This window comes from Pomacea canaliculata, linkage group LG1 (assembly GCF_003073045.1).
Source record: "Pomacea canaliculata isolate SZHN2017 linkage group LG1, ASM307304v1, whole genome shotgun sequence".
Lineage (NCBI taxonomy): Eukaryota > Metazoa > Mollusca > Gastropoda > Architaenioglossa > Ampullariidae > Pomacea > Pomacea canaliculata.
The window spans coordinates 3308879-3334384 of record NC_037590.1 but is presented as its reverse complement, the minus strand read 5'-3'; the positions used below and the strand labels follow the sequence as shown (position 1 = coordinate 3334384).

General features: G+C 39.6%; 2 protein-coding genes across 6 annotated transcripts; both read left to right on the top strand.

The window, feature by feature from the left end:
• Positions 1-816: 816 nt before the first annotated feature.
• LOC112576584 (ionotropic receptor 25a-like) lies at positions 817-12414 on the top strand. 4 transcript variants are annotated; one of them, XM_025259165.1, is made up of 17 exons: positions 817-877; positions 1352-1696; positions 2177-2369; positions 3005-3136; positions 3558-3812; positions 4010-4203; positions 4959-5126; positions 5339-5404; positions 5743-5820; positions 6042-6137; positions 6995-7189; positions 7765-8095; positions 8360-8508; positions 9256-9456; positions 9868-10088; positions 10733-10947; positions 11511-12414. In XM_025259165.1, the coding sequence occupies exons 3-16, from the start codon at positions 2285-2287 to the stop codon at positions 10770-10772; spliced, it is 2211 nt and encodes a 736-aa protein (XP_025114950.1). In that variant the 5' UTR covers positions 817-877; positions 1352-1696; positions 2177-2284; the 3' UTR covers positions 10773-10947; positions 11511-12414. The 4 variants fall into 4 exon arrangements, with proteins under 4 accessions (XP_025114950.1, XP_025114965.1, XP_025114958.1 ...); XM_025259173.1 differs by lacking the exon at positions 817-877 and having other exon boundaries at positions 1237-1460; positions 1538-1696; XM_025259180.1 differs by lacking the exon at positions 817-877 and having other exon boundaries at positions 1236-1696; positions 3068-3136.
• Positions 12415-14118: 1704 nt separating this feature from the next.
• On the top strand, positions 14119-24025 carry LOC112566716 (glutamate receptor ionotropic, kainate 3-like). 2 transcript variants are annotated; one of them, XM_025243051.1, is made up of 14 exons: positions 14119-14441; positions 16136-16242; positions 17170-17316; positions 18092-18343; positions 18793-18995; positions 19312-19506; positions 19970-20062; positions 20297-20473; positions 20975-21075; positions 21447-21537; positions 21881-22202; positions 22445-22659; positions 23118-23368; positions 23493-24025. In XM_025243051.1, exons 2-14 carry the CDS (start codon positions 16155-16157, stop codon positions 23800-23802), a joined length of 2445 nt encoding a protein of 814 aa, XP_025098836.1. In that variant the 5' UTR covers positions 14119-14441; positions 16136-16154; the 3' UTR covers positions 23803-24025. The 2 variants fall into 2 exon arrangements, with proteins under 2 accessions (XP_025098836.1, XP_025098843.1); XM_025243058.1 differs by lacking the exon at positions 14119-14441 and having other exon boundaries at positions 16012-16242.
• The last annotated feature ends 1481 nt before the right edge of the window (positions 24026-25506 follow it).

Here is a 25506-nt window from a genome sequence, read left to right as displayed (position 1 = left end):
GCTCGGGCAATTTTTGAGAGAATTGCCCCCTAGCTTCCCTGAGCTTTCCCGAATGTTGAAGCGGACCATGTGTCTTTTTGGGAGCACATACTTGTGCGAAAAGCTCTTCTCTACCTTGAACTTCAATAAGTCCAAGTACAGATCCAGACTTACTGATGAGCATCTTCAAGCCGTACTGAGGGTCTCAACTACTTCCTCCCTTAAGCCAAATGTGGCTCGGCTATGCGAGAGTAAGCGCTGCCAGATCTCTAGCAGAAAGAAGTAGGCAGAAGAAGCCATGTTCAAAACAGTTTATGTTCAATGTTCCATTCATGTTAAGAAAGTTAAATGTTAAAGAAATGCTAATACAGACATTTGAATCTGAATAATAATAATTACATTTCTCTGTTCAGCAACTGTATTTTCTTCAGTCTTCTATATCTGCTGTATTATTATTATATTTTCATTTTCAATTTATTTATTACTGATTGATTTATTTTTTCTTATGAATTTGTTAATTTATTTTTATTTGTTAACACAAAAATAAGATGAAAAAATAAGACATTTGATAACATTGGAATGTTTTTGTAAGAGTTTTCTTGTGGAAAACCTGATGCGGCCCGGCCTCATCCAGACTCTGCCTCCAGTGGCCCCCGGGTAAATTGAGTTTGAGACCCCTGGTCTAGATGTTTAGACAAGACATTCTGGGGCATCGCCCAGTAGTAAGTAGGTTTGATTGGAAGGGAGGGCAACCATTATGATGGGCAGCACGTGAGTATTGATCTTGACTTACACATCACATTGGACAAAATAAGAAACGAGCTGACGAATGAAAAGATCTTGTTCATCTTTTCTTTTCCACCCTAAGATGGCGGCTGACTGATGTCTTCACGGACAGGTAAGATGACAAGGTGTTGATGAATTAATTTGATACATGGTTGAAATATCTGACAATGAAAGTTGGCAACTGGGTGTAGACTAAGCTGGACTTTTACAAATGATCATCTGACCCGTAACTGTGTGTATCGTAAGCAAGCGCCTATGACTCGCAGAGCAAGCCAGGCTGCCTCTAGAGACTTCCATTCCTGCTACCATAACATCCAGCCCATCAATATTTCCTGCAGTAAAAGGCTTGCTATCAGAACCCAGTCATGCGTGTACTTGTAATGGATAGCTACGGCGTTGAGCAAATAACCGATTGCAAATGATAAAGCAAACCCCAAAATGACAACGACAAAGTGCACGCTGTAGAAAAGTGCAGTGGGAGGAGGTGGAGATGGAGAGGGAGGGGAGGCTTATCATAGCAAGCTCCACGCACCTGTGTTCTAATGAATGTTGTAAGACTTTGTGTTTGTGTGGGCTACTCGACTAGTCCTGCCAGGTAAATTGGAAGGATTTCCAGTCTGCTGCAAGATCCATCTGGTTATCTAATCGGCTGTCACATCTCGCATCATTTGTATGCCCTTGAAGACCGGAAGATGGTGAGTTATTAACCGGATGTGACGTCGCTTGGAGAAAATAAAGCAGAGTAATAAAGTCTTACTCCGGTTTTGCCCAGAGTGAAGTGCAGCAGGAAGTCATGGAGATGAGAAGTCCTGCGTTACCTCGCTCAGTGTACAGCCAGCGTCCCTGGTGACACCACCCAACAGTTCAGCCACGAACCTATGACTGGACTGCTGACAGAGGATTTTTCCAGTTAACTACTAAAGCGAGGCAGGTGTGTACAAAGCTTCCGGTTTATTCATATTTCAGATTAACTACTAAAACAAGGTAGGTGTGTTATGTTTAGTCACATTCTTTGTTTAGGCTCGCCGAGACTAACAGCGGAGAACTTCGCAAGCGTTGGTCTCGGCAGACAGACAGCAGTCCACCTACACTCTCCGTGGTTTATCATCGCTTTTTCTCCAGAGAACCAGTCATGATTTCTCCCACCACGAGCTTAACTAATTGCTTCCTCTTGCTTTTCGTCCTCATGTTCTTTGGACTGGACGGTCGTGTGTATGTGTGAACACTACTCGCACATCTGTGGAAAACTCTCCCAGTCTCTTTGGAATCATGTTTGCAGATTCATGCCAAAAATTAAGATATCATAAAACAAAAAGAGAAAGGAAGATAAGAATAGAAAAAGTTTATATTCATATTTTTAATAGTAGCAATTCTTCAACTACTGATGAATTGATACAAATGGATTTTTCAGATGATAGTCAGCAGCGGAAAATCTAAACGGGTAGGCGTGTTACTACACTCCCGTTGGTGATATCGCTCATCAAAGGCAACTTTCAGTAGAACTGAGGACAGCATAGAGATGTGTGCTCTACGAGATGTTCTTCGGACCGTCTTCATCGTCATCTGTGTTGAGACCTCCCATACAGTCTTCGGGGGACAAATAGGTCTGTTTTATGTTTATTTCTTCTGGTTATATATATATTGATTGGCTCGTTGCTTATTGTATCTTCTCCCACATGACCATGACACACAAAAGTTTGCATTTCTTACGTACTTGCTTGAGGCCACCCGTGTGGACACCAGGTCTGCTCACTACAGTGTACACACGGGTGGACGGTGGTGTCAGTGGCTCAAGCTATTTACCGACAAACAATCACAAAGACCCGCAGACAGTTATTGCGATGTCTGCGGTCGAACGATCTGTTTGCGGGTAGACAGACACACTACTCAAGTTGTACCCGGACTAACAAGCTCATATTTACACGGCTCTGGCGGGGAAAAAACTGGGTAAATGGTCTTTAAGATAGAAAAGCCTGTATGAAAGGTGCGATTGCGATTTTCTTCACGTTCGATGATTAAGGAATTTTTTTGGTCAACAAGAATAATTAGAATGAAGTAACATCAGCACCGTGCTAATGATCTTATGCAAGATAACACATGTACACCTTTCCATCCTCCCACAACCATCCACCCGCATACACGCACACAGCAAGAACTGGCAGAGAAAGCAATCTTTTACAAATGATGGGGTACTTAAACTGAATTATAAATTGAACATTTGTGTGATTTTTTTCTTCAGTTCTAGCTGTAGACACCAATTCGAGCATTAAGAATGACATTCTTTGTGACCTTTCCTTAAAAGAACCTGATTTCAAGTACCTTCTGTATAAAATCAGTCAGAATACGAGCGCAATGGATCTTCTTTCAACAGGTAATTTGTGATTCTGATATTTCTTTTTGACATTATATATTAAATGCACTAGAAAGTAAGCAGATAAAGTGCTTGGTAACTTGCTTATTCACTTTGAAACATTAAAAAAATATAACACTTACTTGAAATCAATTAAAGTACTGAGGAAAAAGTATAATTAGTATAATCTAACAAACACGTGGGATAACATGTATAAATTAAAGAAAATGTTACATATATAGCTTTTATTGACTTATACAGCTGGATACCAGCACAATATGAGTAAATGTTATCATAAAACCTAAACGTTGCTTATGAATTGTAAAAATTAAATTTTTAATCCTAGAGAAATTAGTAGGTCAGCTCGACACGGGTAGAAAGATTTGAAAACAAATAAAAATAGTTTATTTATTTCCCCTGACTTGCGTGTCTGCCTCAAAAGCTCAAAAGTGGCTCGCAGACGACAACCGAACAGCAGTTGTCGACATGACGAACGACTGTCGCTTGTCGGCCCTTGCTGCCGTGACGCAACTTCCGCTTGTGCGCGCGTCCGTCGTGAGCTGCGACCACGTGTACAGCCGCACGGTCAGCGCACGAGCCACGTTGCAGACATACGTCACGGCCAGCTTCACGACCACACCTCAAGGCTTTAGCAACTGCCTGGCACGTGTTGTCCTGGTAACGGAGTACGCAACAGGTGAGGAAGCCCAGGTGCAAAGTAAAAGATGAAGAGTACATAGTGTAGTAGCCATAAGGGCAGTTATCGTAAGTGGTTCACCATGTCAAAAGTTTTGAAGACGAAGTGAACTCTCTTCCACTCTGGCAAATGTTTGTTTACAATATTTTATTAATATTAATCACACGAGTTGTTGATCGTGTTGTTTTTGCATCTAGATGTCACCAGCTTTCCAAGATGTGCCACGTCTGCAGCGATTCCTCTCTTGATGCGCGTGCTCGGGGAGTGGCCAGTCTCTAGCGGACAGATTGCAGGCGCCGTCCAGTGGTTGTCACGATTGGCCACTCTACATACCTTGCATTATGTCACTGTCATCGGAAAAACTGCATTTCTCAAGCAAATTCTTGAAGATGTAAGCACCTTTCGTGCTCTGTCATCGTCTGTAGGTTTTGTCACTCGTCAGTTCCTGTAAACTAACGATAATTCACAAACTTTCTCCTAAATAGGAAACTTGAGAATGCGTAGTCTATTAGATATAAACGTTAGAGCTAGGCTGTTTTTGCATATTTTACAGCTGATACCAAAGATAAGAATACCTTCAGAGTCTGAATTCTTGAAATTCCTTTCTTACAACAGCTCAATGTTTTTTTTATTCCCGACATTGGGTATCTTCCATTTGCAAAACATCTGTTTAGGATCTAAAGCATTACTTTTCTTTATATTAATAAGAAGGATGCTAGACATGACCGGAATTTTGTTTTTAAAATATTATGGATCTTGTAGCGGACATTTAATTCATGGTGGCGTTTGAGTGGGTTCTGGGATTTTAAAAAGAGCTTAGGTCTTAGTAGCACACACGTGCAAGGCAAATACAGCGAACTCTGTGACATCAGGGTGATGTGATACAAATAACAAATTGTGTACACATTAAATACACGGATCAACGCAGATAAGTGACATGAGGTAAGCGACTCCCGTGATAAATGTCAACAAGAACACGTAAAACGTTTTCAGCACGTTTTAAAACGTTACGAGAGGATTGTGGGTTGACAGGCTTGGCACGTGGCGCCACATAAAGATAAACTGAGTTGATGCTTTGTTTTTCCTGTGGCCAAATCAATAATTGTGAAACCTGCCGGTGGACCACTTGCTGACGACGTGTTGCAGATGCAGCCTGACCACCTGCCGCAGAATTTGCGCTGGATGTTCCTGACGACTGATGCCACGACCTTTGACTGCACGAGTTGTCCCGCCTTAACCACGGTCATCGTCCACTCGGAGCAGTATGTCCAGGACCTTCCTGTCACGTGGAAAAATATCTCAGGACTCACTGAGGTACATGGCTTTCAATCCCTTATCAACGAATAAAAGAACTTGGATACTAAAAACAACAATAGTGAAAGCAAATTTAAATGGTGTGTGGCAAAGGTCATAGGTCGGAGTGACGAAAACCACCTCTTTTTGCTTTTAACACAAACGCGGTTGTTTTACTGTCATCACACTGATTTTGTGACAACTGCCTGCTCTTTTTATTTTGTATTTTTCAGGTTGAAAGTTTGATTCTTTTGAAAGCCGCGGCATTAGCAAGAGAGACCCTGAAGTCTGGTGTGACTGTAAGTTTTACATCCGGAGGTCAATCACAATCTATTAGTAGCATTGTAACATCTTGTTTATTCTCCAAGGCAGATGTAAGCTATAGTCATTTCTTGACCACAAAACTCTATTTTAATAAATAATAGCATATTAATTTATATTCTGTATGCCGTTACTATACATTTTTATTGAAAGGTACTTATTTTTCCAAAGCACTATACTAGCATTTCTAGTCTTCGTGTATGAAGAGGGTAACATAAAATACTTTGTTTAGGTAAAGTCTATCTTTAACGTGAGGGTCATAGTTTTTTTAGTATTGATATGAAACAGTCTGAGGATTAAAACTGGTTTTTTTCAGGATGAAATGGAAACTGCACCAAATGTGAACTTCTCTTTGGATTTTTATTCAGTTCAAGATACAAAGGCACTTAACAAAGTGAGAGCAGTTGAAGTGTTCATGAACGTACGGGCGTGTGTGTGTTGAAGGGGATGTGTGTGTGTCAGTGTTTATTGTTGGTAACTTCTTTAACAAACAATTGCAAATGTTTGAATTTTATTCTGATAAAATAACTATATCATTTACCTAAGTTTTATGTTCAGCAAAATTTTTTGATATTAATCGACTGGTTTTATCTTTAAATTAATATTTTATTCAAGCTTGGCGTGTGGACACCATCAAAAGGTCTAGTTCTGGATAAACCTGAACTTCACAGCGGCAACAATTCCTCTGTTCTTGCAGTGGCAACACTGCATGTAAGCAAACATATCTTATTTACATTCAGTCGGCTAAATGTAATGAATGTACAATGCCATTTGCTAGTTAAATCTTCTCAAAAACAAAGCTAAAATGATAACGGAAGAAATAAAGAAAATGAGTTAAAGGTGAGGCAACAACAACAACACAGGACAGCTTTCAGAAATGCATCTCTATGGCACTACGACTTAAAAGTGCAGGCAGAGAAAGTATGTGAGTGAAAGCAAACTTGATGTTTGTAATAATTTGTAACTGAAATAAAGCACTAATGTTTAAACGAATAGAAACGCTGACAGTGCATTAGGCATGAACAGATAAAGCTTTAAGCTTGAAGTAAAGGGAGATAATAGCCTCGATAGAAAATTAAAATTGCTTCCTTTTGTGGTTTCTTCATCCTTAATTTATTTTTTTATTTTATTTTCTTATTATTTTTTGCTTGCTGCATTTTATGGCTTTTTCATTTTCTTTGTTTTGTTTTGTTTTTTTTTTGTTTTTTTTGCATATATTATCATTGAATAAGCTTATCCTAAACCGCTTAGAGCGTACTCTCTAATTTATTATTGTTTTAATCGGATCTGTTACCCCAGTTGCTTCTGTGTACCTGTAGCACAAAGTATATCTGTGTAACTGTAGACACAGGTATTTGTTGGTTACAGGCTTCCTTGCTTGTAGAAGTAGCTATCAGTAGACGTAGTTGTGGGCTACACGGTCCCTTGCTTGTAGAAGTAGCTATCAGTAGACATATATTTGTGGGCTACACGTTCACTTGCTTGTAGAAGGAGCTATCAGTAGCTATCAGTAGACATATTTGTGGGCTACACGGTCCCTTGCCTGTGCAAGGAGATTTTTGTTGCAGGCGCCACCTTTTATCTTTCGAAGGACAGATGACAACGGAACAGCGCAGTACTCCGGGTATGCGGTGGATGTCTGGAACGAAATTGCATCAACACTCAACCTAACTTACTATTTTACCGAACCATTTGATCAGGAATTCGGGGTGCTGCTCGAAAACGGAACCTGGACCGGAATAGTTGGAATGGTCGTGTCAGGGGTAACACGGCGAGAGGCCCTTCTTTCTAGTTTGTTTCTACCTCTTGGCTTGTTTGACTTACTTTAACTCATAAATCATACTAGTAAGACAGTTTACATTTGAAACGATGTTACAAAAAGAAGAATAAAACCACTAACTAAATAAACAGCAACAGAAAGAATGATTAAAAAGAAAAATAACATTAAACACTATTAACACAAACAACAAAACAACAGGAACAGCAAAATGATCAACAGCAAAACTAAACAACAAAACAACATAAATAATAACAAAATGAAATATAACAACAAATACTAATTACAAGATTAAGTGTAACAGCAAATAATAATAACTAGAACAAAACAACATCAAGAAGAGAAACAAAACATTTCCAATAAAAAAATAACAGCAAAAAAAGAGAAAAAAATTCGCAATTAAAAAAATCATTAACAAGAACAAAGAAACTGCCAAAGTCGTCGGGTACTGCAAACGATGACAATGACAATGACAAGGACAATGACAATGATGGTCCTTGCAGCCATCAGCCAGCAAGCACTGACCCTGACCCTGTGTTGTTGTTGTCGTGCCTGTCGCAGACGGCGGACCTGGCTGTAGCGCCGCTGACGGTGAGTGCGGAGCGCGAGGTTGTGGTGGACTTCACCACTCCCTTCTACGAGTTCGCAGGGATCGAGATCCTCATGCAGCAAGTGAAGACGCAGCAGAACCTCCTTTTCTTCGTCACTGTCTTCTCCAACTCCATGTGGGGCGCGTGGCTAGGGGTCCTGCTCTTCACCGGGCTCCTGCTGGCCGTCTTCGACTACTTCAGCCCCTACAACGCCAGGAACTCTGGGAGAGACACCAACTGTCTAGATAAGTTCGACATCAAGGAGGGCTTGTGGCTCGTCACCGCTTCCTTCACCTTGTCAGGTGAATCTTTTCGCTTTGTGCAATTCTGACGCATAAAGTTCCTATGTATATCCATGTACCCAAGGTGTCTTCCTCTCATCCCCTGTGCTACTTTCAACCACTCGATCCCCTCGCTTAATTTCTTTGACTACCATCCGTTTGTATGTTCGTCTGTTCGTCTTCGCTTACTCCAATGTTAGTTCACTCCTGGCTACACAAGTTAATATGAGTTTGGTCATTACTAAGTCGCACTTACCTTCTGAGAACTTCCATGGTGTTCGGCAGGTCCAGAACGCACTCCTCGAGCGTTGTCCAGTCGCATTCTGGTCGCCGGCTTTTGGTTTTTCTGCAGCACAACCATGGCCAACTACACCGCCAACCTCGCCGCCTTCCTCACTACATCTCGTCTAACGACCTCCATAAACTCATTGTCAGTGAGTTCTTGTTACCTTGTAACTCCTCCTTGTGGCTACCTTGTCAGTCCCTTCTCGTGAAGTTTAAAGTAAGTTTTCTTTAATAACCGTAATCTTTAAAGATTCTCATGTCCTCGGATGCTTAAAAAGCAGCTCGAAGGACAAAAACATATTGTTCATTATACAATACATACAAAACATAAAATACTACCACATAAAATAATTTACATAAAACAACATAGACACAAGAAAAAAACGCATTGTTCCTGGCAATGTACACGAAATCTTTCATCAGCCTCTCATCATACCCTAACCCTATGAAGTCAGAAGCAGCTAATCATAGAAACATAACTATGTTAGTAACTTACACTAACAGAGATAACTTTTTTAACAACACATGCAATCATACTTAGAAATATTTCAATACTAGTTTTGGGATTTGACACATAAGTGTCACCCTCTTCCGTTTGGAAATTCAAACGGGGAGCTTGCCGGTAGGTGTCTTTGTCGTACACTCGTCGTAAGCCACATTCATCCATCCATCCATGGCGGGTAAACTTACCTTTCCTCAATAAGTAATATTTTTTCTTGCTAACATATATTTATTAGATGTCCGCTTGCACTCTTTTCTGATTTTTTTTTTTTGGTGGAACTTTTCTTGTCGAATATTTGCTACGTGAAACAAAAACACAACAATAATAATATTCAGGAATGTTCTGTGTGCGTCTTCTAAAAATGAGTAAAACACAGTGTTGAATGTCTACGTAGGACCTGACCAGACAGTCGGCGGTCCAATACTCTGTGGTTGGCGGCACCTCGGTGCAGACGTACTTCGAGCGCATGGCGATGATTGAAGGCAACTTCTACGAGTTTTGGAAGAACATCAGCAGCAACGCCTTTGAGTCCGGTGACCTGCAGAGGTCAGACCTGGCGGTGTGGGACTATCCTCTGGGGGAGACATATGTCAAGGTATTCCTGATGTTATTGCTTTTGTTCTTTCCGTCTTTCTGATTGTCTTTTTTCCTCACAACTTTTTCCTTGATTTATTTTACTTTTTATTTTCTTTACCCGTTTTCTTATTTCTCTTTTTTCGCAATAACCCTTTTTTGTATTTTTTTTCCTTTGTTTTATTTTGTAAAGTAATCTAAAAAAATCAAAGGAATGGACAAAAACAAAGCAGAAAGTTCAATAAAATGACATACACATAAACATGTGATAGTAAATCCTATTTTTAGATATTTAGATGTATGGAAAACAATAACAAGCTAACATAGGTTCTTGGACAGATAAGATAAAACCAAAACAACTGCTGGAAAGATTATTTGGATGATGCTGGAGATAGGTGAAAATATTCCATAATTTGCTGCTTTCTGTGGCTAGGCGTGGAGCGACATCCAGCGGTACGGCCTCCTGAAGGACAGCAAGGAAGGACTAGAGCGGGTGATGGCGGGTGGCTTTGCTCTCATCGATGATGCCCCGTATGTTGAGTACGAGAAGACTCAGCGCTGCGGCCTCATCACCATCGGCAAACAGTTCAGCATCAAGTCGTACGCCCTGGCTCTTCCTCAGGGCTCCCCTCTCACTGAACGCATTTCCAATGTGTTGGTATTCATCTGAACTTTTCATTTCTGTCAGTCCTCTGGCGAGTGTTCTTGAATACCTGTAAGGGTCAGATGATGGTTTAGTAATCAACTGCCTTGAGAATGCTTCTTAGGAATTTGTTTCTTTTTGTCTTTTCGGGTAATCGACATTTCTCACAAATTTAATGGCATTTGATCATAGTTTATATAGACTAACAGCTAAAAAAAGTGTCTTTAGGGTATAAAGAGACAAAATGGCAGACACGCTAGAAGGCAAATAGGCAGATGAAAAGGCAGACAGGTGGTTAGGAGGAATGCTGCATACCATTAGCTTAAAAAACGATAATATAATCACATGTATCATTATTCACCATTCTCAGGGTTAAGAATTATAGAATTAGAGTATAATAATCACACTGGACGGATGTATAGAAATCTGGTATATAATCACACAATATTATTCTGATGAGGGAAGACAGATTAAAAATTAAGTGAATAATCACAGATTATTAGACGAGTAGAAGTAACTTGTAGAAATAACGGGATCACAGATTGTTGAAGAAAAGAGTAAAGGATATATGTAGCAAAAAGGTTAAGAGCACAGAGGACAAAGTCCTTCATGTATTTCACTGTCACACCATCTGTTTCCCACCTCGCTGCTACAGAATACTGAAATGCAGTCGAAGACAACGCTGGAGGAGATGAAACATAAATGGTGGCAGATGGGCTCGCAGGACTGCAGTGATGTGGATGACAGAGATGGACTGTCCTTGCACACCCTCGGGGGAGTGTTCCTCCTGGCGGCAGTCGGGGTACTCTCGGGGCTCTTCTGTGCCTTCTGGAGCTGTGCTGGAAGTGGGTGGCTGACTGTCGTGCTAAGGTTTGTCAGCATCCTTGTGATTGTCTTCTCCTCCTCTTTTACAGCCTCCTTCTTCACATCTTCTATTATAGCTTTCCCATATTCAACGACAGCAATAAAATAAAGAAAACAAACTGGATTGCTTCATATCAAGACATTAAATCAAATTTTCTCTTACAGATTTTTAAGATGAAAATTAAATATAAAATTTGGAGACATATAAGCAACTTCTTTACCAGCTTTCCTGACTGAGAAATAACATCGAGAAGTGAATACTATTCCATATAAAGACGGATAATTAAGAGGAAGAGGAAGAGGAAGAAAAGGTTTGGAAATAAGACATCGGATTGATGAGATTGGTGAGACTGCTGGGATTGATAGGACACGTGTCTTGATTTATCATGTTCGGACTGGTTTAAGTTTGGTTGGAACAGAAGGATGACTGTTTTGATCTCTGTGATTTTACATTCGGCTTGACATGCACCATGTACAGAACAGTTAACAATTGCTTGCTGATGTCTCCATTTAATTGTTGTGAAGCTGGTGTCACTTGAAGGTGGAACTCATTTATATTTATTTTTCAGAAAGCCAGAAGCTCGCCCTCGGACAACACTCGGACAGACACAACACAGGAGCAAGAACTTGCCCAGAGTTTCGACTATGTCGCCACCTTATGTCGGGAGGATAGTAATGAAGTCATAGTTTCTTATTTGTGACTTTCTGTCTTTCTAAACCTTGGATGCGTTTGCCCTGATGGCCTCGGCCCTCACCCAAGACGTGTCTGCCATCAAGATTCAGCCCACGTGACCTCACGATTACGTCCACCAAAATCTTACCTGATTATCACAAAAACTCAGTATGACTACAACATGTTGGCATACACTGGCACTTGACAGTGACAGTGGCAGTTGCACTCCAGAGCTGAGTTGTCGTTGCACTGAAGTCGCTGTCGCTACAAAATATTGTAACCTCCATTAAACTCTAGTACAACCACACTAGCTTCTGTCAGTCCTGCCAACATCATTTCATTCCTTCTGTGACTTTCAATGAATACGGAACAAAGCTGCCACAAGAATCGCCATGTTGGTGTGACAAGGATAAAAATTAATCTGATTAGGTTTGACTTTGCCGAAGTCAGCATTTCATCATTACAACTTTATTTAATTGTTTAATTAAGTTTTGAATGAGATGTCGAGGGAGATTACGCATTGACCTAAGTATTGACAAAGTACATTTCCTGTGAACCCAGTACTTGTGTATCAGCCTGTACACATGACAATAGTCAGGTCCAGAAAGTCCAGCTTGGTTAGTCCATTGTACTGTTCTCCTACTGCTTTAGGAAGAAGTCGGGATGCTGCTTAGAAATAAGCTTCTCGTGTTGTAGAATTTAAAAGCAAATGTCGAAAATGTTTCAACATCTCCACAAAGTTCATAAATGAACGTACAACCTGACGATTATCTAACTGTTGTCATCCTCGTTCTCAATGCATGGCATATAATATGTATGGACAAATCTAATAAAAGTTAACAAATACTCAAATTATTGTTGAGTTGATGTATCCAGTATGATGAACTCAAAGCGGAAAAAATAGTTTCTTGAAATCTTGTCTTTCCTGACACAAATCTTTATTAATGATTTGGTTTGTGGTTAGTTCGGTCGGTTAGTTTGATTTTGTAGTTCGTTTTCCTGCACTTATCTTTCTGTTCTTTATCTTGTTTTTCTTTCTCTCTATTTGCTCTGTGGTGTGTGTGTGGCTTCTATCGCACTATCGCAATTAACTCAAGTACATGACAAATAGAGATTTTCGAAATGTACTTTAAGTGTGGACATACAGCAAAGGAAGGTTATGGCAGCAAGATAGTCCTTCCGCATTTCTGTTTGTTGATGGTTGTAGGTTAGCCTCTACCAGTTTGTCTACGATGAAATTAAAATTTTATCTTAAACAACTCCCAAACTCTGAAGGTGGTAGTTATACTTCAACACGTGGAGAAACTTGAAGCTATGATTGACCAACTTCTAAACTCATGGGTCTGTCCAGTGAGAAGAGAAATGCCCCTCGACCATGAACATACAATGAATACAATGACAAATGGCTCAGTTTCTCAAAAACATTGTGAAGCTTGCCTGCGGGTGTTGTTAGGAAAACGAATCTCCTCCCAATGTTAGACAAACATCCACACGTCGGCACGGGAAAAACTAAAAAGTAAAAAAATCCAACTAGTAGATGACTGCAATCTGCTTCCTGTCATGCCATCAAACATTTTAGCCAGTTATTAATGAGAACAATGGCTGGAGTATGTACACAGGACCTTCTATGTCAATAAATTTAGCATTATAGCATTCTAACAGCAACTTTTTTATTTTGTTATTGATACCGAAGTAACATGAGATGTTGAGAACAACCATCAAATAATATCTAAATGTTATCAGGCAGGGAGTTACTAGGTGAATGTCTGTATCTTTATTTCTGTTTTCTTTCTTTCTGTCTTAAAAGATTTTGAAATTCCTAAAGGCAATTTTTTATAATAAAAAATATCGTTGCCTTCCATTAGAAATTTATTTTATATTCACAAGGCATCATCCTCCATTTTCTCAATTTTCTTTACAATATTGGTCCCTGATCTTATAAATAGAACAGTACGATTGTGTGTGTGTGTGTGTTTTGTGTGTGTTTTTATTTCTGTTTAAAATATAAAGTCGGCAGTGTTTGCACCTCACCAAACTGAGCACACCTTGCGTCCCTGGATGAGACTCGTGGCTATTGACTAGAAGTGGTTCACTGGCACAACGAAAAGACTTGCATTGACAAAAAAATAATGAGCAAAAAGATTGATTTTCTTCTTCTACCGTAGCCAAGAAAAACACAGCGAGAAAGACAACCCTGTGTAATTTTATTTTCAACTGGAACCTTAACACGATAAAATACAATTCATTTCTTAATCATCGGTTAAACTTTATTTCTTTAAAAGCCAGGGAAAAAGCAGTTTTTATCAGCTGCTACTTTGTCATTATAACAAAGGCGAGCGTTGTGAAAGGGGACATCACTGGGATCAGCACCCTCCCACCCATTATGATTGATATTTTTTAAGATTATTTCTATCGACTGCTTCATTTACAGTCAACCAACACCTGAACTGCACCCTTGCACCCGGAAGCCTCAACCCACATAATTCTTGCCCATCGACTGTTATGTTTTGTTTTCCAGCCAATGAGTACTGAGCATGCTCTGTGACCGGCCTAAGAGCCCGGATGTAGAGAAGACTAGACGTGTCTGAGAGCAAATCATGGATGGAGGAAGCTTGTAGACGGGTACTCTGTGTACTCACCTCACCTCACCTCAAGTGTAATCGCTTTGCACTCGCGGGTTGTTGGTGGTGAGGGCGGGAACTGGTGCCAGACCCAATGTTTGTCGATCTGTGCATCTCACTCATTCTCTCCATCAGTCTTTAACTTCGGTCCTCCGTTGTTCAGATGTTTCCACAACTATATTTACAGGACACCACCTTGCCGAACGGTACCTGTCATGTCTAATGTGTTATTTTGATGTCACGCCTTTTCCCTATTTCCTCTATTTTATTCTGTTAAATAACTGTTGTTCATCTAGTCTTCTTTGATCTCTTACCCCGTTTTTTTCTGAGTTGTGATTTTATCTTAAATGTTCTTTGGTCCTTTAACTCTGACTGTAATTCTTTTTTCATTGATGTTTGACGAAATACGATAATACCAGAGGAGAACTTATTTAAGATACACTCCAAGATCCAAAGATAATTAAAAAGGATTTAATCTACTTTTTCAAAAAGAATGTTTTGGATGACCCTAGACTCACATCCAACCGCCATCAATGACAAACCTACATGAGTATTATCACCTAGTTAGCTCCTGTGAAAAATTCAGGTTTTAGATGATGTTATTTCTCCATTTTGGAAATAGATATTGTTTCTCTAAAATCCTTAACACCTCTGAGCTTTGTAGGGTCTCTTGTTTTGGCCATTCATGCATTTGCTGATTGTTGTAATGTGAGTGAAGACCTTAGTGTGCTGCTTGTTAGCGCTTTTTAAATACAACAGCTAATGACAGATCGAACAGTTCTCTTTGCCCTTTACCCAAGCACTTTACCAATCGACCTTTAGTGTCCACAACTTCCTGTGTTTGGATGGTTTGCACTTTGATCGTCTGCAAGCTTGAGCTGCTTTAATGCATAGTTTTCTCAAAGTGATTCGATAGTGGGTTGGACTACCTCTCCTTTGCATTGCACGAAACAGTGACAATTGATAAGGGAAAATCAGTGAAATGGAATATTTATTGACCTCGTGTGTGATGGAAATTGTTTGCAACAACCTTAATATTCTTAAAGTATTTTTGTGCTACGGTAACAGAAAATTCAAATAATGGACATAATTGTTATGATTGCTCAAAAGCAGAGACTTTCATTGACATCATCTGAGATAACCAGTTAATGGCAGTGGCAGTTGACAAGTCCGCTGACAACTGCTGTACAACTTTTCTTTTTATGTGTATCAGCAATGTCAACCGTGCTTGACAAATAACAGCAAAACGACCGTTGAACAAGGCAAAACAGAAATAGTAAAAATATAAAGATCATGAATATACTGTATAATAATAAGGACGATAATTTCACAATAATTTTCTGAAACTTTCCTGTCCTCATTTCGGGCGTGTAAAGAAAGTAGGCAGATTTTGTTAATCTCTAGACAAAACGCTTGTCTGCTTAAGTTTTAATGTGTTTGAAAGGACTACCAAAGTTTTTGTACCGACACACAGCAGCTAAAACGTGAGGTGAGATACTTGAAGGAAGGACATTTTGACAGCAAAGTTCCAAGCTGAAGCTTCATTGCAGTGCAGTTTCTTTTTATATTCATCTATTTTCAAAACCGATTATCCAAATTGCTTTTTTCCAGAAATCTGTTTTGAAAGTATTACTTAAAAATTTGTTTAGCCACATCGATCTGGTACCTGAACAATTTCGAGGCCAAGTGTTTCTTTTGGCTGGCAGCACGGCGAGAGATCGATGCCGCCTGTGCGCAGTGTTGTACATGAATGTTTTTAGTTGGCCAGAGGCTTGAGACGGCGACACTTGCTGCACTTGGACACACTTGAGCCTCTTGTGTCCACCAGTGACTAACCCTGGACATAGAAGACAGTAGGTATTCTATCTTGAGGTCCTCTTTTGTCTCTTTATGAACACAGGAGCCAAGAGAAGCGCCACATGGAGAGAAGATCTTGGTCGAGAGTTTTGTCAACTGTGTTCCTGATGATGAACATTCCGTTACACAGAAGTGAGAACATAACTCTATGTAAGTTTGATTTTATGATTTCTCCTCGAAATGTGTGCATCTGTCCTGCAAATATTCTTTCTATCATTGTCGTTTAGTTATATTGTATTTTTCCTCTTTGTCTTTTTTTTCATTCCACTCTTCTTCATTAATTTCTTTGTTAATTTATTTATTGTTGTTTCGCTCTCACGCTTTTTGCGTCTCGTCTTATTCTGTTTTCATTGTTTTCTTTTCTTTTTTTCATTTATTCAGTCATTACTTATTTTATTTCTTAATCGTAAGTCTTTCCTTATCGTCTACATTTTTCATTTCTTCTTTTTTTAATTTTTTAATGTATCCATTTCTCTCTGTTCTATATAATAGTATCATGACTTGTTCATTGGTTGGATGCCCAACAACTAGGTTTTCTCTTCCCTTTTTCGTTTCCCCTCTGTCACTCGTGAAAATCAATGTGAAAACATGTTTGATTTTTGTATCACAATGTCCGACCTCGTGAATAAATGTTAGTGAACTAAGCAAATCCACAATACAGACAATGAGTTAATACTTCGATGACATCTTCAAAAGGCACCTAAACTATCAGTGCAGTTTTCCTTCTTATAAAGGTCGTGAAATGTCAAAACTTAGTAAAAATGTAAAATGTAAAAAAATCGAGAAAGCAAACGGTTTTCGGTTAAGTCTCTTTCCCGTATATGTATTACAGCTGTTACACAGGCAAAGATAAGTAAATAAAAATCTGTTTAGGTATAGAAACTCCAGTAGGTAATTCTTCAAAATTTTATTTGCAGAATAAAAAGTGTTTTTAGATCTTACAAAGCATTACTTTCTAGCTAGTGTGTGTGTGTGTGTGAGTGAGAGAGAGAGAGAGAGAGAGAGAGAGAGTTTATGTGGCATTATGTGTTATGTTGTATAATTTGTGACTTGAGGAAACTAAAATCTTTTTAATAGGTGTAACAGAGATAAATTTAACCCAAGGAAGGTCGCTCATGTCTCAATATGTCAGTGAAGCCGCCGATGTGGTCAGTAAAACCCTCACCCAGGCTGGCTTTGATGTCCATGTTGTGTGGATGGAGCTGTCGTTGTTCTTTGGACGAGGTGAGTCAACACTTGTCATTGTGAGTGTTTCACGGCAATCCTTCCCATGCGATGATGAGACAGAACGATTTTCAGATTCTGTATTAAACTTCTAAATATGCAAATGTCAAATGCAAACAATTAAAAATTGGAGATACATGATATAACATCAACAGTTGTTGCTAATTTAATTAGTTACATCATAATGCTTTATTCCTAAATATGTATCATCTAAAGGGTTTTTGATGATGTGGTGGAGACAATGAAACTTATTTTTGTATTACTTCCGATGTAAAAGAATTTGAAGGCAGAGACACTTCATGCCAAGAGGTCTAACTCGTTCGACGTTCAGCGGCAATTCTCTGATAATTACAATAATCCATTTTTTCTCTCTTCTTCAGTTCCTTTTCACACAGTTTTCTTCACACCTTTTACAGTTCCCTCGTTATTTTTAATATCAAAATGACAGCTGAAATGGTCGCCTGCTCTTTACTGGTCAACGCTGTACTGTTGTAACGATTAAGTGCTTAAAATTTCAAAGAAAAATAAATTGGCCCATGAAACGTTTCTGGAGAAATAATCATGATAAAACAGCAAAACCAAACACACAAACAAAGAAAGAAAAAGAAAGCATGATCAAAACGAATATGCATTTCCACCCTCTCCAAACAGTTCCAGCAAAATAAGTGAATAAAGACAAGATAAAAAATAAAAAAGAATCTAGGACAGGATGGTGTCATTGATTTCAGTTGGAGACGTGGCAGCCATTTTGAAGGTGAGATCTGTGTTTTTGCAGACGGGAGGAGGAGTGCGACCTCCCAGCAGTGTCGTCTGCTACTGGTGGCCACCAGCTGCCATTTCGTGCACAGCGCCAACTTCATGGTGACGGACATCCTGCCCGAGGCCGTCGTCTTGACGGATGGCGAATGCTTAGCCAGCGCAGCGGTTTCCATGGCACCCTGGGCGGCAGAATGGACCAGCGCCATCTCCGGTATCATTCAGCAACTGAAATGGGAAGACGTTGTACTTGTTACTGATGGATTTCTGCGTCAGTGAATATTCTTTTTTTCACATAGTTTATGAGTCAGTGAGTCAGGGCGTGAGTCAGTCTGCAAGAAGTCATGTGATCTCATTTATTTTAAACAATCGAAATCTGTACTTGTACATTTTTATAAACACTTTAAATGTTAAAGTATGTCTATTCGCATTCATGAAAGAAAGATATTTTCTCATAAAGAGGCAACACTTCTGAGCTAAAGGTGACAACCTGTTTTCTAACAATAATTTTTTTGTTTGTTTGTTTTAAGGGGTGCCATCAATACAAAACACTTCCACAAAGTTTCGATTTATTTGGAGGCTATTTGTTTGGTTCTTAAATCTCACTAATAGTTATAAAAGTGTGAATGAAGCATATTAGGAATTGTCAAGCTGTGGTTTGGAATTCTTAACTTTATGCTTGCTTAACACTGTTCTTGGTGCCCGGATGTGGACTCACAGCTACCCCGGTGCGGTCCTTGCAGTCAGAGCTCAACAAGCAGCAAGTGGGTGTCATCCCGATTCACGTTGACCCCGACAGTCAGACGAACACACTCCACAACCTGACATATCACGTGGAGGTCGTCCTGCCAACGGTGGCCCCAACAGTCCGAGTCTTCGTCGTCTGCGCCTCCTCAACCACAACCGCCGCCGTCCTCAAACAGGTTAACGAGCACGAAATGTGGACATTGCAAATATACAAGTTTTGCCTTGGGATTCTTCTACATAACACATGCGCAAAGTTTTATTTCGAAAAATTCTTCCATGAAACATGGAAATAGTGGCAGGAATGGTCACTGACAGCGCGACGAGCGTGTGAATAATAGTATTCTACAAACCATCGAGTGTCATACAGGAAGTACATCTAGTCTTACTATTCAAATATAATCTTGCATTGAGATTTCAAAAGTCATCAGACAAAAAATTTGATCGCTGCTAGTCCTTTAAGTTAGCATCTCATCCACTATTTATATGCTTCAGGCTAAGGTACTTGGCCTTCTGGATAAATACTTCTACTGGCTTGTCGTTTGTGGCACTGGTGAGCCACTTCATTCGTCCTTGACCTTTCTTCACGATCTGCAAATCACCTTAGGTCTTCTGCAGCCTTTGAAGATCACGGTTACAAGAGGAGAGACGACTGATTCAATGCAGCTGTCTTCTTGTGAAAACAACGATGTAAGCATCAGACACGTGACTTTGTGTTATTAGTGTTGATACAATAAAGTCACAAGTGTTGTAAGCTGAAGACTGCTCCAAATAAAATCCTTTAAAAACATTTATGTCGGACATTATGCAAGCATATTATGTTTTATAGAATCTCGCCGTTAACAGAATTTCAGTATGAAAATTAGCTTGCTGTTGTAAAGCTAGTAATGTTAGAAATACAACATAATCTTGCTTTGAGGTGAACGGTCAATCAAGAAACAGAAAAATTGCAAGGTCCTCTTTATGTGGCTTTCGACCAGAATCTGACGATTTTCCCATGATGACCAAAGGAGATGTTGCTGAATGTTTACATTGCCTTGGATAATAGGAGGGTGAGGTTAAAAATGAAGTAGCAAAAGACGATAATTAATATGTCAATAAGTCAAACCGGTGACATTTTGGTAATTAAAACAAACTGTGTCTTTCTGAACAGATTTCTGAAAGTTTCTTGAAACAGGAAGTTTTGAAACGAGTGTTTGAAAAGCTGTCGTCTGATGTGACAGAGAAAATGTCGTATGTAGTTGAGGTAAGTGTAGGCTAACACTTAACACTTTTTATGAATTTTTTCCCGTTGATTCATTTTAAATTTGTCCTAAACAGGCAGACTGATAAATGTATCTGACAAGAACTGCTCATTTGTTGCACAGCGATGACCTAAACACGTATAAATACTTAAACTGGATAAAATATTAGGTGTCGATGGTAGTAATGTAGCCCAGACATTTAAGTTTTATTTAATTTAATAACATTTCTCCTGCAGAACTCTCTATGGGAAACAGAAGCCTATGACTTCGAGTTGTGTTCATTCGGTCCTTTGGTGAGATCGCGGTTGAAACAAGAAGCGAAATGGCGGAAAGGTCTTGGATGGGATGTCCGTCTTACTGGTGGAAAATTTGTGGACTTTGGAGATCGAGAGTTGAGAATTGGAACCATTGCTGTTTGTATTTTATATTTTCTGTGCTTCTTCTTTAAAACAGTCTTTGCTGCTCATGGCTAGGTGGTCTACTTTGTTAAGGAAAGTTCTCTAGGGAAATATGCTTGGTTAGGAAAGCTTCTGACAAAACCATAGTCCCACAAATATATTTATAAGTTATCATCAACTACTTAGAAAAAGTGTTCAAGTACACCACCACTGCCACCAACGACTTCGGTGTTGACGGCTATAATAATCCGTTAAAGACAAGGCCATTAAAATTACAATATTTAAAAACTAGTAAACAGATTTTTAAACTTCTGTATTAGAAATCAAACTGCCTGTATAAATTAAACGAATGTGTTATTTTATTACTAAATACTATATTAAAAATACGTTTCTGAAGCAATAGTTTGCTATAATTTTATGACAAACACATTTTTTCTTCGTTATCTTCCAAATATGTAACTGTTATGAATTACTTCCCTTTGCTTTCACCTTGCTCCTTTCGGTTTTTTTTTCTAGGCAGCACCTTTCGTCTTTCGAAAGGAAGTGAACAATACAATAGAATATGAAGGCTTTTGCATTGACATATTGAAAGAACTTGCTTCACAACTTAAATTTAGGTAAAGTGTTTACACGTTCTTCTCTATAGATAAAAATTGTTTATTTTTTATATGTTTTGAATTATGTTTTTATTGTCTGTATTGTTTATTAACCATACCTGTAAAGGTTTATAGTTTGAAATATTTATTTACGATATCGCTTGCATTATCACCTCATCTTTTGTGCATTGACAACCGTGTTTGTCTTTGAATATTACTCCCACGTTTTCTTTTTCATTTCTTTAAGCTTTAAAAAATATTGTCAAGCGAGTTGTTGGAATGGTCTTGAAGCTATTTTGAAGCGACAGATTCCTTTTCTGAAATGATCGGCAATATCAACTGATACTATTGTGACGTCATGCACAGTTTAAAAAAAACGATTCTGTTAACAGCTACGTGATAGTAGAGTCCCCTGACAGCAAGTATGGCGCACCGGAAGAAGATGGCAGCTGGAATGGAATGGTGGGCATGGTGGCACGAGGTGTAAGTATCTTTTCCTTTTGGAATAAAATGATCAGGACTGTCAGTCATTGGCGCTGCCACAGAGCTTGTAACCAATCACTTGTACAAGTGCTGTTGTAGAACTGCTTCCTGTGTTTGCTACAAGTGTCGCCAAGTGCTGCTAATTGCAAATATTGTATCACATAAATAGTAACAATGATACTTACAAGTACCGTTACAAGAATGTCAACACTGTTAGTGTCACGTGCAGTCATAGAACTCGCAGGGAGAGGAGAGTGGGTCCCGCCCTCACGAGAATGCCCAACTTCACTGTCCAAACAACCTCAGACAAGTAGAGGATAATCCTCACCTTTATCTGACACAGGAAGTGGATATAGGGGTGGGCCCCTACACGATCTCCAGCATCAGAGAAACCGTCGTTGACTTCTCCGTTCCCTTCATGGAGGATGGTGGCGGCATCTTGACCAAGAAAGGTAACTCTGGTATCAGCATCCTGACGGGGTTGTCGACCTTTAGCGGGACGATCTGGCTGTGTGTGGTGGCCACGACCGTGGTCATGGGCTTTTCTCTCTTCGTGACGGGCAAGTACAGCCCCTACTCTGATGTCAACATGTCGCAGGAGCGGCGCGACACCTGGACTCTCGGCACGTGCATCATCTACGTCTGTGGCTCGGTCATGATGCAAGGTCAGGCTCCTATGATGACACGCTGCCATTCCTCCTCCTCCCACCATCACCAAGAGCGGAAATTCTATCTAGAACACTTTTTAATGTCCATATCTGATTTGTGTTGGTCAGTCAAAGCGAAAAATACAATCTTATTTCTTTAAAATAGAACAGTTTTGTTTTTAGGGAGACACTGTTGACTTGTCTAAAAGATAGAATGTGTCTGTGAAGTAACACTGTTAATTATGTTGATGTCCGTGTAGGCATGGACAAACACCCGACCAATGTGTCTGCACGTTGTGTGCTGGCCTGCTGGTGGGTGTTCACCCTCCTCATCCTGTCCGTGTACACGGCCAAGCTCGCCTCCGTGCTGACGGTGGAGGTGCAAGGGGCGAAGATCGACTCTCTAGAAGACCTTCTGGCATCATCAGTCAAGCCTCTGGTGGTGGCTGGCAGTATTTGGGACAGTTTCTTTAAGGTGGATAAATCTATATTTTCATGTTTAAATGTTTGTGCGTGGATGTGAGACTGTGAGTGTGTGTGACCAACCATCACCAGTCTGTCTCGCTTTAATCGCATTTTTCGAGGCCTACGAGTTTCTTAAGTGGTTAAATATTAGAGACCAACGTTGACAATTTTTAATTTCTTGACCGATTAAGAGTAGATGGACAAATCAAAGCATTGCTGATTCGTAACATATTTTTACCCTAACATTTTTCTTTTTCTGCTTTCTGCTTACGATTCTTATGATATTTTTATTTATTTTCATGTTACATTTCAACCGTCCTGCTTATTTGATTCGACCGCATGACAAACCAATCTGCTTCTGTTGAATCCCATCGGAAAAATGTTTGAATGTCCATTGTACAACCTTGTCTAGCGTAGCCACATGAGTATGTCCAGTTTAACAGTCTTTTAGAAAACTTCTGTGCTTAGAACCCCACCACAACGACATACAAGAAAATTGCAGAGAGGATGACTGGGGCACCGGAAGTTGCTACAGATGCTGACTCCCTGGACTTCGTGAGTACCGGAACCTATGCTTTCCTGCATGATGTCAACAGCGTGAAATACTTGTACTCCTCGGACTGCCAGAAGCTGTACTTAGCCACCTCCACCTTCAATAACAATGGACTTGGCATCATCCTCCCCAAAGACGCGCCTTACAAGGATGCCATCGACACAATGTGAGCACAAGCATTGTCTTATGTTTATCTCGGAGTTCTTGTAAACAATTTTACACCTAATACGCACCTAAATTAAACACGTTTAACAGAAAATAAGTTTTTCCCTTTTTCCGATCGCTTTCAGCATCTTGCGGCTTCAGGAAGGAGGGATCCTAGAGAACTGGCGGGCCAGATGGTGGTTCACCGATGGTCATTGTACATCGCAGGCAGCTGCCAGCGTGCGCGACACCAGTCGTCTGGGCGTCAACAACATCGGCGGCATGCTGCTGACGTACGTGGCGGTGGCCGCGCTGTCGCTGCTGGCGTTCGCCCTCCAGTTCTGTCTCAAGCGCTCTGGTCTCGCCGGCACCCTGGCCCGAGCACCATGCTGGGTCTGGAGCAAGGTGACTGGCAGGGACCACCACACTGCCGCTCCAACCGACGTCGAGTGCTAGAGTTATCTGCTCTTTCATCTACTCCGTCGTCAGTCATTGAATCAACCCTGTTTTAGCAATCCAGCTCTATGTCAGCTTTGTATTTTTGAGTCTTAAGAACTCTTTTCCCTCCGTCAATCTTCGTTATATAATGGAAAGTTTTAGCACCTGTATTATTTTCAATATTAAAAATAATAACACATGATTTTATTAAGGATTATTTTCAGTAGAACAATAAAGAGCTGTACGAAGACTTTAAGACAAAACATTTGTTTACTCGTTAACTTTGTGCGATGTGTCTGCTTGGGGTTCTTGAGTTGTTTGCTTTTAATTCTGCAAATTGATTGTGCTTCTGCTCACATTTTAGCTGTAATCAACAATAAAACTTTCATACAAAGGTTGACACTAAGTCCACTAAGTCTGTTTTCTTTTAAACCTCTAGTGATACAACGCACTATTTACTGCACCAATTCACAATTTAGCATAGACTATATCATTCCACTGTATGCCAGTATTATAAAGGTCTATGATTGAGGATATAAATTAACATTCTGCAGTTTAGTTTATACGAAGTCCACAATTTAATGTATAATTTAAAAGCTCACAGTTTAGCCAGTCGCTTGCACTACATAGGTTGACAATTTATCGCACACTTCAATAGTTCATAATATAGTAAACATTGTAAATATTTACAATAAATACAATGCCAGGGGTATGCAAGCTTGTGGTACTCAGTTTAACAGAGGTTAACACGATATTTGTGATAAAAGTATTATAATCACTAAAAGAAAACTCAATGACTGGAATTAAACAATGTTGTGTTGTTTGTCAGCGGTCTTTTTTCTTTTTTCGATCCTAACAATTTTCTAATATGCAGAATATTGTCAAAAAATATCAATGGAGGAGGGAGTGGGTATTCGTAATACAACTTCCAACTACATCTGCAGGTTAAAGGTGACAAAGACAAATGAGAGGAGTAGAAACATCATGAGGTCAGGACACGGATTTGCCTCGTTTGGATGCGATTAAAGAACGAAACATCACAAAACTTTATAGCCGGCAGCACATCAATGAAATCTTTTATTTCGCAATAAACCTCCTTTCTCCAAAGTTTATGTGCACTTTGTTCTCTCCAGCCTGCTTTGTTTTTTCTGAAATATTCACAGGAAAGGACAAGAGAAAAAGCGGAATTTCGGGATTGTTTGAAACCTCTTTTGACATTGTTGTTTAAATTCTAACTGACAAAGCAAATAATAACTTTCTCTCGGCTTCTTTTGAGACAGTAAAACAGATTTTAATCGAGAGTTTTTTTGCCCGCTTTTGACTTAAAATTATCTGTTAATTGATGCGCTTTGCAATAGTAAGGAGACTGACATCAAATCAGCTGTTACCAAAAAGAGAAAATATCACTGCAAGGAAGAACTTAACCTTTACTTGTCCAGATGTTCTCGGATACCACGTTAACTGGACAATCATCTGGGTATTCTATTTTTCTTTATTTGATCAGTGAATTCCCGCATCTTATGTAAAAAAAAATAGGAAGGAAAAAATTATTTAAATGAAAGTAGGAACCGAAAGAAAGACAAAAAGAAAGAGGTCTTCAGATATCGGCGGTAGGACCGGTGATTACTCCTGTCCTCTAAAGCCTTGGAAGCAGGTCTTATCTCAGATCATCACATTTCACGCTCGTGCATGGCACGTGATTTCAATGAATCTTGAAATCTT